Here is an 11,506-nt window from a genome sequence, read left to right on the forward strand (position 1 = left end):
CAGGGAATCACAGAATCCCTGGAATGGGAACAGCTCAGGGTCCCCCGGGCAGGGAATCACAGAATCCCTGGAATGGGAACAGCTCACCGGGGCTTTGTGCTGGGACATCGCTGTCACCACAGGTGTCCCTCCTGCCACAGCCCCGAGGGCACCTCAGCACCCAAGGCCTTCAGGGAGGGGGTGGCTCCGAGATAACACGGGTGGCTCCGAGATAACAGGCTCTGGAGCCCCTCTCCAAGTCAGGACACCCGTCCCCGCTTCCAGAGTGTCATTCCCAAGAGGGAAAAGGGGCAGGGAATGGATATTCCCACACGGCTGGGCAGCCAGGCATCCCCCACCCTTGGGGGACACTGGGGGTGGCGGTGGTGACACGGGCCAGGAGGGGATTTAGATCCAGAGCAGATCTAATCCCGCTGGAAAAGGAACCATTCCTGGTTTTCTGCCTCTGCCCCGGTGGCCCTTCAGGTGTCCCCTCCCTGGATCCGAGGGGCTGTTCAGACACAGAGACTTTTCTGCCAAATTCCTCCCCATGCCCTCCCTCGGCGTCTCCAGGCGAGATCTGAGGCTCCAGAGTTCGGATCAGGGGTTGAAGCCTCGCTGGGGGCTCTGGGGAATGCAAATCCTGTGATCCGTCATCAATCCCGGAATTTTTTTTTTGCAGCCCTGACTCCTGAATTTCAGCCCAGCTCTCAGCCTTGATCGAAGAGGCTTCAAAGTTCACCCTGAGCCAAGCTCCTGCACAGCGTCCCTGGCAGCACTGGGAGGACAGGAACAGGGTCATTCCCACATTCCCTGTGGCCACAGGAGCCACAGGACGGGGCCAGAACCTCCTGCTCAGCGCCAGCCTCACCTGCTGAGCAGGAAAAGGGAACGAATCCAGCACAGCCTGTGCCCTGCAGGCACAAATCAAGGCTGAGAACCAAGTTTAGGCCTTTATTTCTCCTGTTTTCCTCACACTTTCTCCCTCTGGTGAAACATTTGGAGCGGAACCCCGGCCTTGGTGGGGGGGGGTCTGAGCTCCCAGGCAGTGCAGCCATCCCAAAAAGGCAATAAATTACCCCAATTATGACCCCGACAACTGCACCCTGCCCTTCTCCCCTGCATACCTGAGCTGCACCAGCAGCCCAGGTGTAAGCAGGGCTGTGACAGCAGCCGCACATGCCTCGGCTGCTCCCAGGCGTGGAGAGCTCGGCCCCGTTCGGGGCAGCCACGTGTTCCCCACACCCGTTCATCCTCCAGCAGGAACGGGGGTGGCCCCCCAGTTCCAAAACACACGGGGTAATTCCTCCCTGGGATGTGTCCCTCCCCGCACAGCCCAAATCCAAGCTGCAGAGAAGGGCCAAGGGCCAAGGACAGGTTTTGCACCTCCTGCAAAGCCGCGGAGGGGGTGGGATGAGAGGGTCTTGAAAGGCTCCAGCTTCCTCAGGAGGGGCGGCTCCGATCTCTGCTCCCTGGGAGCAGCGACAGGACCTGAAGGAATGGCTGGAGCTGTGCCAGGAGAGGTTTAGGGTGGAAAGCAGGAACATTTCTTCCCCCGGAGGGTGGTGGGGCACTGGAGCTTCCCCAGGAGCGCTCAGGGATGCCCAGGGTGGGACTGTGCGGGGATAAAAGTTGGACTCTGCTCCCTGCGGGTCCCTCCTGCCCCAAACCATCCCGCGACTCCCTGAAGAAGCCTCGGAGATCTTCCCTGATCCCACAGGGATCGCAGCACCCACAGCGACATCCGTGGCAGGGGACAGCCCCTCCCGAGGCCACCAGCGGCCGTGCCAGCCCAGGTGAGCCTGGAAAAGCTGTGAAGGGCTCAATCCTGCGCGCACAACCCCCTCCTGCCTCCCCAGCTGCTCCTCCAGCCTCCTCCCCGGGCTGGAGCTGTTCTCTCCCCGCAGTCAAGTCAAGACACCTTCCCGCAGCCCCACCTCCTCCTGCTGCTGCTCCAGCCCCAGGGCAGGCTCCGGAGGAGGTGAGCAGCAAACCAGGGCGAAAAACCTGCCAGACAAAGGAGGAAAAAGGGGGAAAAAAACCTCCTCCAGCAGGCAGAAAACACAGCCCGAGGCTGGCGCTGAAAGGCGCGCGCGGGGCGTTTTTCACAGCTCGGTTTTGGGTTTTTTTCTTTTTGGGAGGGGGAAAAAAAATAGCTGAATTCTCCCCCAGCTCAGCAGCAGATGGTAATTGGCGTTAATTGGCGTTAATTGGCGTGGCTGCTGCGCTCCGAGCCAGGCCACAGCACTCCCCGAGAACATCAAGAGTCCGGCGGCCTCCTCCCCGCCCTGCTCCCTAATGAATGGATGCGCAGGCACCAAAGCCCCGCAGTTACCTGCGGGCATCCCATTCATCAGCGCCGCACAATTAAGACTTTGTCACCGCTGACTCACCGGCGGCAGCGAGGATCGCGGGGAAGAGGAAGGGAGAGGGAGGAAAAAGTGGGGCTGGGACCTGTTTGGAGGAGGACCCTTCCCCGGAGCGCTCTGTTTTTCCAGGGAGAGCAGAAAACGCTGGATTTTGAGGGGGTTTTGCAGCGCCGGGGAGGCAGAGGAAGAGCAGCCACAACTTTATCCAGGCAGATCCTTGCACGGGCGGGTTTTAAGGGCAGGAAAACAAATGAAATAAACAGAAATGAAAGGATTTTCCAACGTGCCACGGGGTGTATCCCATGATGGGGAAGGGGACCACCTGTGCAGGAACATTCCCGCCGGGAATACGCTGCGGGAAATGCCAGGCTTGGCTTTGCAAAGCCGGGTGAGAAGCTGGAGCAAAGTCCCCTCTGGAGGAGCTGTCACTCGGGGTCGCCACTGAATTTTGGCAGTTTTGGGAGATGAAAGCCAGAATCCACTCCGCTTCCAGCCCTTTCCTCTCCCTTTTTTTGTCCCTCTCTGGGCCTTTTCCCTGCCCTTTCCCCAGGACCCAGCAACTCCCGACAAAAACCCCCCAAAACCTGGCCTCTATTGTCCGGAACAGGATCCACATCCTTTTCCACGCTTCCTACAGCACTCACAGAACCTGGATTTGTCCTATAAATAGCAGCTGCCTTCCTACACATCGGGATAGCCCAGAAAAAGGCGCTTCAGGGGGTCAGAGCAGGGAGGGACAATGCCAGCACAGACGAGCCGCAGCAGCAGCTTTGGGAAGAAGTCAGAAGCTGCAGTCAGGAGTGTCAAATCCCTTGGAAAAACAGCACGGCAGCCACTTTTTGGGAATGCTGTCAGCCTTCCCCAGCTCCCCTGGCAGCGCAGGAACGGCTGGCAGCGATTTCGGGGTGTTTATCTAACCTTAACTTCACGTTTCTCCTCGCGCTTATCGGCGTCCATCAAAGCCCTCAGCTGGGAGGGTTGGGAGCCGAGCTGGGGAGAACAATGCCCCAGTGAGGAATTCACAGATCCCCACGTGCCCGCTCCCTCCCGGACCACCCAGCTCCGGGAATACTCGGGATTTTGGGTGTGGAACTCCCCGCACACGCTGGGCCCTCGCCTTTCCTCTGCTGATAAGGAAGAACCTGACAGGAGATAACGGCGGGGTCTGGGGAGCAGCGACCAGGGCAGGACAGCGGGGATTGGGGCAGGAATTTCCTCAGCAGCAAGGTCCTGGATTTATCCCAGCTCTGCAGGGGCAGTGCAAGGACAGCAGGAGCCGGGGGTCAGGTTTAATCCCGAGTTGCTGTTGGAATTTAGGTGTTTGGTTAAAAAAACCCCAAAACCGCAACAAAATAAACGGTAGGGGTGGCCAATCCAGCCAAATCCACACAATTCCAAGAGTTTGGGAGATGTTAGGAGGGCGAGAAGCCAAGAGCTGCTGCAAAGCTGCACATCCCCAAGTCACTGCAGTGACGGGAGATTTATCTGCGTCCAGCTCCTTGGGACACCCCAAATCCCATTCCAAAGCTTTTTTCCCTGCAAAGACACCGTGAGACGCCACTAAAAATGCCACGGGATGGGCTGAAGGGCAGGGAAAGGGACAGGGAACCACTGTCCTGGGGAAATTCCCGAATGTCACAGCACTGCCGGGATGGGATGGGGAGAAAGCTTTCCTGCTTTCCCTTTTACACGACTCCAGGGCTGGAATGGTGTCTCAGGAGCACATCCCAGCCCTTCTGTGCTCTGAGGAGACCAGGAATGGGCAGGAGCAAAAATCCCAAACTCCAGAGCAAGCAGCACGAACCTCTCCTGGGCACTGCTCAGGGAAACGCTGGGAAGAGATTCCCTTCCCAATTTCAGGAATACGAATTGTGCTTCTCACAAAGCCACCACGGGCAGCTCCATTTCAATCCCGGCTGCTCCAGATGGGGCTGGATTGCACCTTGCAAAGGCAGAGCTGCTGAGCAGGCAGCTTTCCCCATCCCAGCTTTCCCCATCCCAGCTTTCCCCATCCCAGCTTTCCCTGGCCCAGAGTCCTGCCCTGCTGCTGCAAGCTGATTTTCTGCCAGGCAGACACCTCGCTGCGAGTCTGCGGTGGGAGAAAAGGGATTTTCTTTCTCAGCCGGGCATTTCTGCCTCGCCACCAGCGTGGCAACCTCGCGCCGGCCTCAGGTGGCCACAGGCATCTGTGCCCCGCTGCTGGCAGCAGCTCATTAATTCTCCGCGGAGCACCCAGGATGTGCCAGACACTGCAAACAGACGGTGCCTGCTCTCGCCTGGAGGGGCTGCGATCCCATCCGCGAGGTGCAGATGGGTCGGGGGGCGCTGGGAGCGGGCACCGGGCACCAGCTGGGCGGGCAGGGGCTGGGGGATGCTCGGGGGATGCTCCAGGGAAAGTTCGCCTTCCCCTCTGCCACCACAGCATCACCCCCGGCCCTGCTCGGCGCCAACCGCGGGGTTTTTTTTTGGAGGAAAAGGGGAATGGGGAGAAGAGGAGAAGGCAAGGGAAGAGCGTGTCCTTGCAGGCGAGATTCCTGCCCCGGCAAGGGTTAAGGCGCCCGGCACGTTTTCTGTCAAGCGGGCGGGTGGGATTTCAGGTTGCTCGGGACTTCGCCGCCTCGTAGCTTCGGGGGGAGATAACAAAACCCCATAGCCCGAGGCCAGGTTGGTGGTTAAACAATAGCTCGGGCTGCAGGAACTCGAGATGCTGCTAAAGTCAACAGCGAGCAGCGGCTGGAGGCAGGAGAGGCTCCCAGCACCTTCCCGGCAGCCGGGCACGGAAAGTTGGGAGGCAGCTCCGCATCTCGCCTAAGAGGGAAATGCCCATAAAAAGCAACCTCCGGAGATTCCCCCCCCCTCCGCCGGCCGCAGCTGCGGGAGCCGCTCCGCAGCCTAAAAAACCCCCAATTCCACCCCAAACCGCACGGGGCCAAAGTTCCCCCCCGCGGCTTTACCTTGCAGGAGTAGGTGTGGTGCACCGGGTCCACGTTCATGATCTCCTCCACCGTGCCCGTGAGCACCACGTTGGCCTCCTCCTCCCTGCGCTCCAGCTCCCGCTCGGGGCAGCTCGCCAATCCCAATCCCAGTGCCATTCCCAGCGCCAGCAGCGCCAGCAGCGCCCGGCCCCCGGCCGCCCGCGGTGTCCCCATGGTCCCGGCGGCGGTGGCGGCCCGGTGGCGGTGCCGGTGCCCCGGCGCTGCGCGCAGACAAAGCGGCCCCGCTCGCAGGCAGCGCTGGCGCAGCCGAAAGGGCCACTTTTGTTCCAGGAGGTGAAAAGGAGGAAAGAAAGAGAGGAGGGAGGGAGGCAGCGAGGGGAGGGGAGAGCAGGGGAGGGGAGAAGGAGGAAAATCCCAGGAGGAGGAGGAGGAGGAGGAGGGATCTGGCTCCCCGAGAAGCGCTCGGCGCTCGCTGCCGTGGCCCTGGAAGAAAGCGCGCAGATTTGCATGCAATCTGAATTGCTGATAAGGAGGGAGCGGGGGTTAGGGGGAGAGGAGGGAGGGAGGAAGGGAGGGAGGAAGGCAGCGCGGCCGCCCGCCCGCCCTGCTGGCAGCGCTCGGTGCGAACGCCGCCCCCAGGAAAGGAGCTCGCCTCGGTTAATGGATAATCAGCGCCGCAACGTGAGGAGACTTTTAAAGGTGTAGGGACCGCAGCCGGCCCCGCCGCCACCCCAGCCCTGCGCGACAGCTGTCCCCAACCCTGTCCCGGGCTGTCCCTCCCTCCATCCCGCACCCCCGAGATGCTCAAAGAGGGGTGGCACCCCGGCCTTTCCCTCCCTGTCACCCCCCAGCCCGAGCAGCAGCTGTCCCCAGCCCCGTCCCCTCCATCCCGCACCCCACAGATGCTCAAAGAGGGGTCGCGCCCCGGCGCTTCCCTCCCGGACACCCCCAGTTCCACTCCCGGGTTTTCCCTGCGGGGAAACTGAGGCAGGGTTGGTCCTGCTCCGCAGGGACCCCACGGCTCCATCGCGGGGCACATCGCTGTCACCGCGGTGCCCGGGGCTGTGCCCCGCGTGGAATCGTGGTTTGGGTGGGAAAAGACCTTAAAAACCACCTCATGCCATCCCCTGCCTGGGCGGGGACACCTTTCCCCACCCCAGCTTGCTCCAAGCCGCGTCCAGCCTGGCCTGGGACTCTCGCAGGGACTGCGGGCGTCCGTCCCCCGCAGCACCGCGACCTCGTGCCCCGGCTCCCCTCGGGGGCTGCGGGCCGATTTCCCCAGATGTCCCGAGCAATTAGGGCAGATATAAATGAAGAGTTAAGTGGCACCGGGGGAGGGAATGTTGTTCGTGCCCTCCATAAATCAGCCGGCCCCGGAGGCGCTTTACGAGGCTGTTCCACTCGCTCGCCCTAAACAAGCCCCGCGTGTGACCCGGGCCGAGCTGCTGATCCCAGGGTGAAGTTTAACCACGCCGGGTGGCACCTGCCAGCACAGGATGTGACACATGGCGTGTCCCCGTGTCCTCCCGCCACGAGCAAGCTTCACCAGCAGCCCCATCCCGTCCCTCCCGAAATTCCCCAACCGTCCCTAAATTATCCCGAGCGCTCCGTGCTGTTTGCCCCTGTGGATGTCGCGCTCCCTTTCCCTCTCCTCCTCTCGTTTATTTCATTTCTAGAAACAAATGAACCTTGCTGAGTGTTCCAAAGGCTCCCTGAAAAGGAGCGCCAGAGATCCCATAAATCTGCCTGGAGGTATCCCAGTTCCTGTGGGGTTTGCAGGGAAGGCACCCTGGACATTTTCTGCGGCGTTCCCACAGTCATTCGGGGCTCTTCTGGTAACCCCACAGCTCCTCCCAGGATTCTTTCCACTCAAAACTTCCATTTCTGCCCCGGAAATCTGAATTCCCCAGCCCAGCGCCGAGGGAAGGCTCCTGATCTGAAGCAGGCAGGGTTTGATCACCTCAGGGATAAAATCCTTACCAGTGGTGGCTTCAGGCCCTATCGAAAACGTTTTCAGGGAGATCCTTTTCCCCCCCCAAAAAAAGTGGCCCAGAGCCTGCTCAGGTGTGCAGGAAACCCAGTAGGGAATAACTTCCAAACCTGCCAGATTTCCCGCTCCTGTAAAACCCCAAGAAGCTCCAGCACAAAGTGACTCGAAGAAAATCCACATCATCCCATTTTCTCACCAGAAAACTTCCCCAAAAAACCTGGATTTTTGGATGGGGGGCACCGGGAAGCCTCCATCCCCCAAAGCCAAGCCCAGGCCCCACAAATCCTGGCAGAGGAGCTCCATTACTCCATTTCTTTTGTTGTTATAAACTCCAGCAATCAGCTAAAAATATTTCACTGCCCTGGCAGCTGATTTTCTTTTTTCCCCTGCTGTTTTAATTATTAATTTTTATTGTATTCCTTGAGCTCTGCTGGAGTGGAAATCCCAGGAACAAGCTCAGCTCGAGGTGGAAGGAACCAGCTGGGACTCCCTGCTCCAGCACCTCGTGGGGAGGAGAGAGCAGGAATTATTTCTGCTGGATTTGGACAATTTTGTGGTTTTGAGTTGTCTCCTTTTAGCCCCACCCCTCCATCTGCTTTCAGGGCTGGGATGTGAGGAGAGAAATGGATTTCACAGCTTTTTTTGTTGTTGTTGTTTTGATGTTTTTGCCCCAATCTGGTGTGGTTGCAGTGGAATTACTGGGCCTCGAGGGGTGGTTTTTGGTGGAGGTGAGACGTGAGCAGCTCGCTCTGATCGTGGAGGGTTATGGGGTTCATAAGGAGGAGGATTTTCCAAAAGGCAGGAAAAGAATAAAATCACCCCGAGCACCCTTTTGGGGAGCAGCACATTCCCGCTGGACCTCACGCTGATAAAAGGAGGAACAGGCAAAAAAAAACCAACCTGGGACGTTTCTGTGGGAAAACTGAGGCGAATTCCTCGGCAAATCAGAGCCCAGAAAAAATAAACAGCAGCTCCCAAAAATACACAAAACACTGGGGTTTGTCCCGGCTCTTCCTGGTGAACCTGGGGCTCAGGAAAACTTCCGGGAATGTGCTTGGAGGCGGCTGGCTCTGGCTGTGGAAAATCAAAATATCCTGGGAAAATCCGCAAGGAATCAGGCAGGGTTTGCTTCCTCATGGTTGTGCTTGATTTTGGGGTGGGGATTCCAAGGTTTTTTTGGAGGGAGTGGGGGCTAAATGGAGAGGGGAGAAGGGGAGAAGGGAAGGGAGGGCCTGGAGCTGCCCACAGGTCAGAGCAGGAACCCCTCAGGGTTCGGAGCCCCGGAGAGCAAAACCCGGCCCCAGGGATGACAGCAGCATCCCCATCCCCAATTTCCAGTGTCCCCATCCCGATTTCCTTCCCTATGAGCTTCCCTTCCCTCCTGCTCCGTCTCCATAAGCTCCCAGACGTGTTTTAATGTGATTTTTCCCCCCCCCCCCTTTCCCCTTCTTTCAAGTTTAATCCCTCCTGGTTCTTCCTGCTGCTGCCAAGCTCCTTTTGTGCCCTGTTAGGAACCCTCTGGATGTCCCTCCGGAGCGGCTGCTCCTGGGATGCTCTGTGTCTGCCCGGGTAATGATTCCCAAATTAGTAAATCTGTTAATTGGAGCGGGGCTGAGGGCTGGGCCAGGCCCCGCTCGCGGGGGTTTCACCCCACAGCAGCTTCACCTCGGCCCCTGCAGCATCCAAAGGGGTCACTCTGTCCCTCTGCTGCGCTGGGGGACAGGAAAATTGGGCCTTTCCAAAAAAAAAATCAAGGAACACCCAGGGGTCTGTCACATCCTGGAGAGGCAGATTTGAGAATTCAGCGTTTTCCTCCCCAAATGGGGCTGGCAGCCTTGGATTGGGTGAAAAGCGGGGTAAAAACGGGGTTAAAAATTCCCGGCTGATCTCCTGGAATGCCAGATGGGAGCCACTGGGATCCAGGCTTTGCTGCACAGGCAGGAAAAGCAGGGAATTGTGCTGAATGTGCCCAAATTGCCGGGACTCCGGGAGAAAACCCCAAACCACGGCGGGTTCTGGGCTGTAATGACAGGGTGGGAGCAATCCAGCCTGGGCTGGGATCAAGGGCTGGGGTCCCCCAGGGATTTGGGGGACTTTTGGGCCCAAATCCTGAGGATCAGAGCTCCCCATGCCCCTGCAGGTGTTTTAGGGCTGAGTTTAGGGCTGAACCTCCGGCAGGGTTCAGAACTTAACCCCAGCTTGGGGACAAAAGCACCAGGGCTCCGTGAACCACAATGGAAAGGGGAGAAGGCAAAGAAGCAGAAGGAAAATCCAGCGTGGACTTGAGGGCAAAGGATGCCCCGGGATCAAATCCCATCCTCAACAACGCCTTGGGGGCCAGTGGAATTCCTCCTGCTGGAATTCTCCGTGGCCATGGAGCCTCCCTAATGTGGATTGATGGCCTCAATCTGCTCTGGGTGCAGGGAGAAGAGAGGAAAAACCTTTCCTGGCCCCTGATAGCCATTTTTCCCACCCAGAAATCCCAGCTGAGTGGGTTTCCCTGTGCCACTTCCAGGAGAAAGACGTCTCTCCATCCATTCCCCCCCGCCTCCACCCCGACAGGCAGCAGCAGAGGGAAGCGTTCCCACCTAATTCCTCCCTGGATTGATTACAATCAGGCCAGGATTAATTGGGGAGAGTGAAAATGCTTCTCTGGGCGATCAATCTTCCCCCGGTTCCCTCACCTTGTCATCCACTAATAACTGGGAAATCAAAATTCCCCTCCTGGCTGCCTCGAGCCGGCAAATGGATTTCTCGGATGCAGTGCTGGGAATCCTTAAAAGGTTTTCAGGAGCAGCAAGGAAGACAAATGGGATTAGCTGGGCAGGGAAAGTGCAGCCGCAGCACTTCTGCCTTCCCAGCAAGGGGGAAATTCGGCTCTTCCAGGCTCAGGGGGTGAGGGAGAGCCCTGGGGCAGGGCTATGGAGCAGGATTTGGGGTGGGAGTCATGGATGCAGAGGGGTGGGGCTGAAAATATTTGGAATTGAACACACGAAGCCTTTGCTGGTTTAAATTCCAGAGGGTTTTGGACCCAGCGTTCGGTGTAAGGGGCGCTGGGAATTTTCTCCAGCTGGAATTGGGCATCTTCAGTCGCTGCTCTCATCCCACCCCAGAATTCCCTGGATTTGATGTGGGGGCCATGGATGCAGAGAGGAAGAATATCTGCAGTAGAACACCTAAAACCTTCCCTGCTTTAAATTCCAGAGGATTTGGGACCCCACGTTCGGTGTAAGGGGCACTGGGAATTTTCTCCAGCTGGAACGGGACGTTCCCAGCCCTGCTCCCATCCCACCCCAGAATTCCCTGGCCTGTCCCAGTGTGTTCCCAGCTGTTTGGGTTTGGATTTCCCGGCTGGCCACGCCATGCCAAGGACACTTGGAGGATGTCACCATCTCCGGGATGGCTGGAATGTCACATTTGGCTCAAATTCATCCCAAGGAGCCGAGAACCCGGCCCTGCTCCTCCATGGAATCTTGTCCCGGGGAAATGGGGAATCCTGGAATGGTTTGGGTGGGAAGGGACCTTAAAACTCACCCCATCCCACCCGCTGCCTTCCAGGGACACCTCCCACTGTGCCAGGCTGCTCCAGCCTGGCCCTGGACACTTCCAGGGATGAAGCCATAGCTCCTCCGGGCAAATCCCATTGATTTCCTTCTGCCACCAGCTCTTTAAAACCACGGGAATCTGGGAAATGCCGCACCCAGGGCAGTCCCAGTTCCCACCAGTGGCATTCCCTGCGCTGGCAGGGGGCATCCCAGGAGGTTCCTGGGTGCCCAGGGCTGTGGGGTAAGCGGGCACAGCCATCCCTGGCCCTGGCTGATCCCATAAAGACCCCCAAAACTTCCCGGAGTTCCCCGATGGAAGACACGGAGCGTGCTGGGAAGCAGGACTCGACCTGAAAGAGACAAGATTAAGATTCAGAGCATGCAGGGATCCAGATTTTCCCTTTCTCCCTCTTTTTTTTTTTTTTTTTTGGAGGAGTGAAGGAGCCAAGGTTTTCCCAGTCCCTCCGAGGGCGCTTGGCAACCCCTGGGAAGCTGCTGGAGCCTCTCCCGGCAGGGCTGGAATGCCCAGGGGTGGGCACGGAGGGACTGAGCCCTCCCAAACCGTGGTTTCACACTCCCCTAACCCCATTCCGCGCTCCAAGCAGGATTTATTGGGCCAGGCTCTCCAGGAGATCGAGGCTTTTGTGCGGAATTTTATCCAAAACCCTTCCTGCAGCTGCTGCGTGG

At 58.6% G+C, this 11,506-nt stretch overlaps 1 protein-coding gene across 1 annotated transcript in view; it reads right to left on the reverse strand.

The window, feature by feature from the left end:
- LOC121666516 (agrin-like) overlaps window positions 1–5,887 on the reverse strand; it is a 32,890-nt gene extending 27,003 nt beyond the window's left edge. Inside the window, exon 1 of the mRNA XM_042032132.1 lies at window positions 5,303–5,887. Coding sequence (XP_041888066.1) covers window positions 5,303–5,497 — 195 coding nt within the window. The 5' untranslated portion in view covers window positions 5,498–5,887. The remainder of the gene's footprint in view (window positions 1–5,302) is intronic.
- Between the last annotated feature and the right edge of the window lie 5,619 nt (window positions 5,888–11,506).

The sequence above is a fragment of the Corvus kubaryi genome, unplaced genomic scaffold (assembly GCF_017639235.1).
Source record: "Corvus kubaryi isolate FWS band 111438036 unplaced genomic scaffold, C.kubaryi_AGA036_p1.0 37352, whole genome shotgun sequence".
NCBI lineage: Eukaryota > Metazoa > Chordata > Aves > Passeriformes > Corvidae > Corvus > Corvus kubaryi.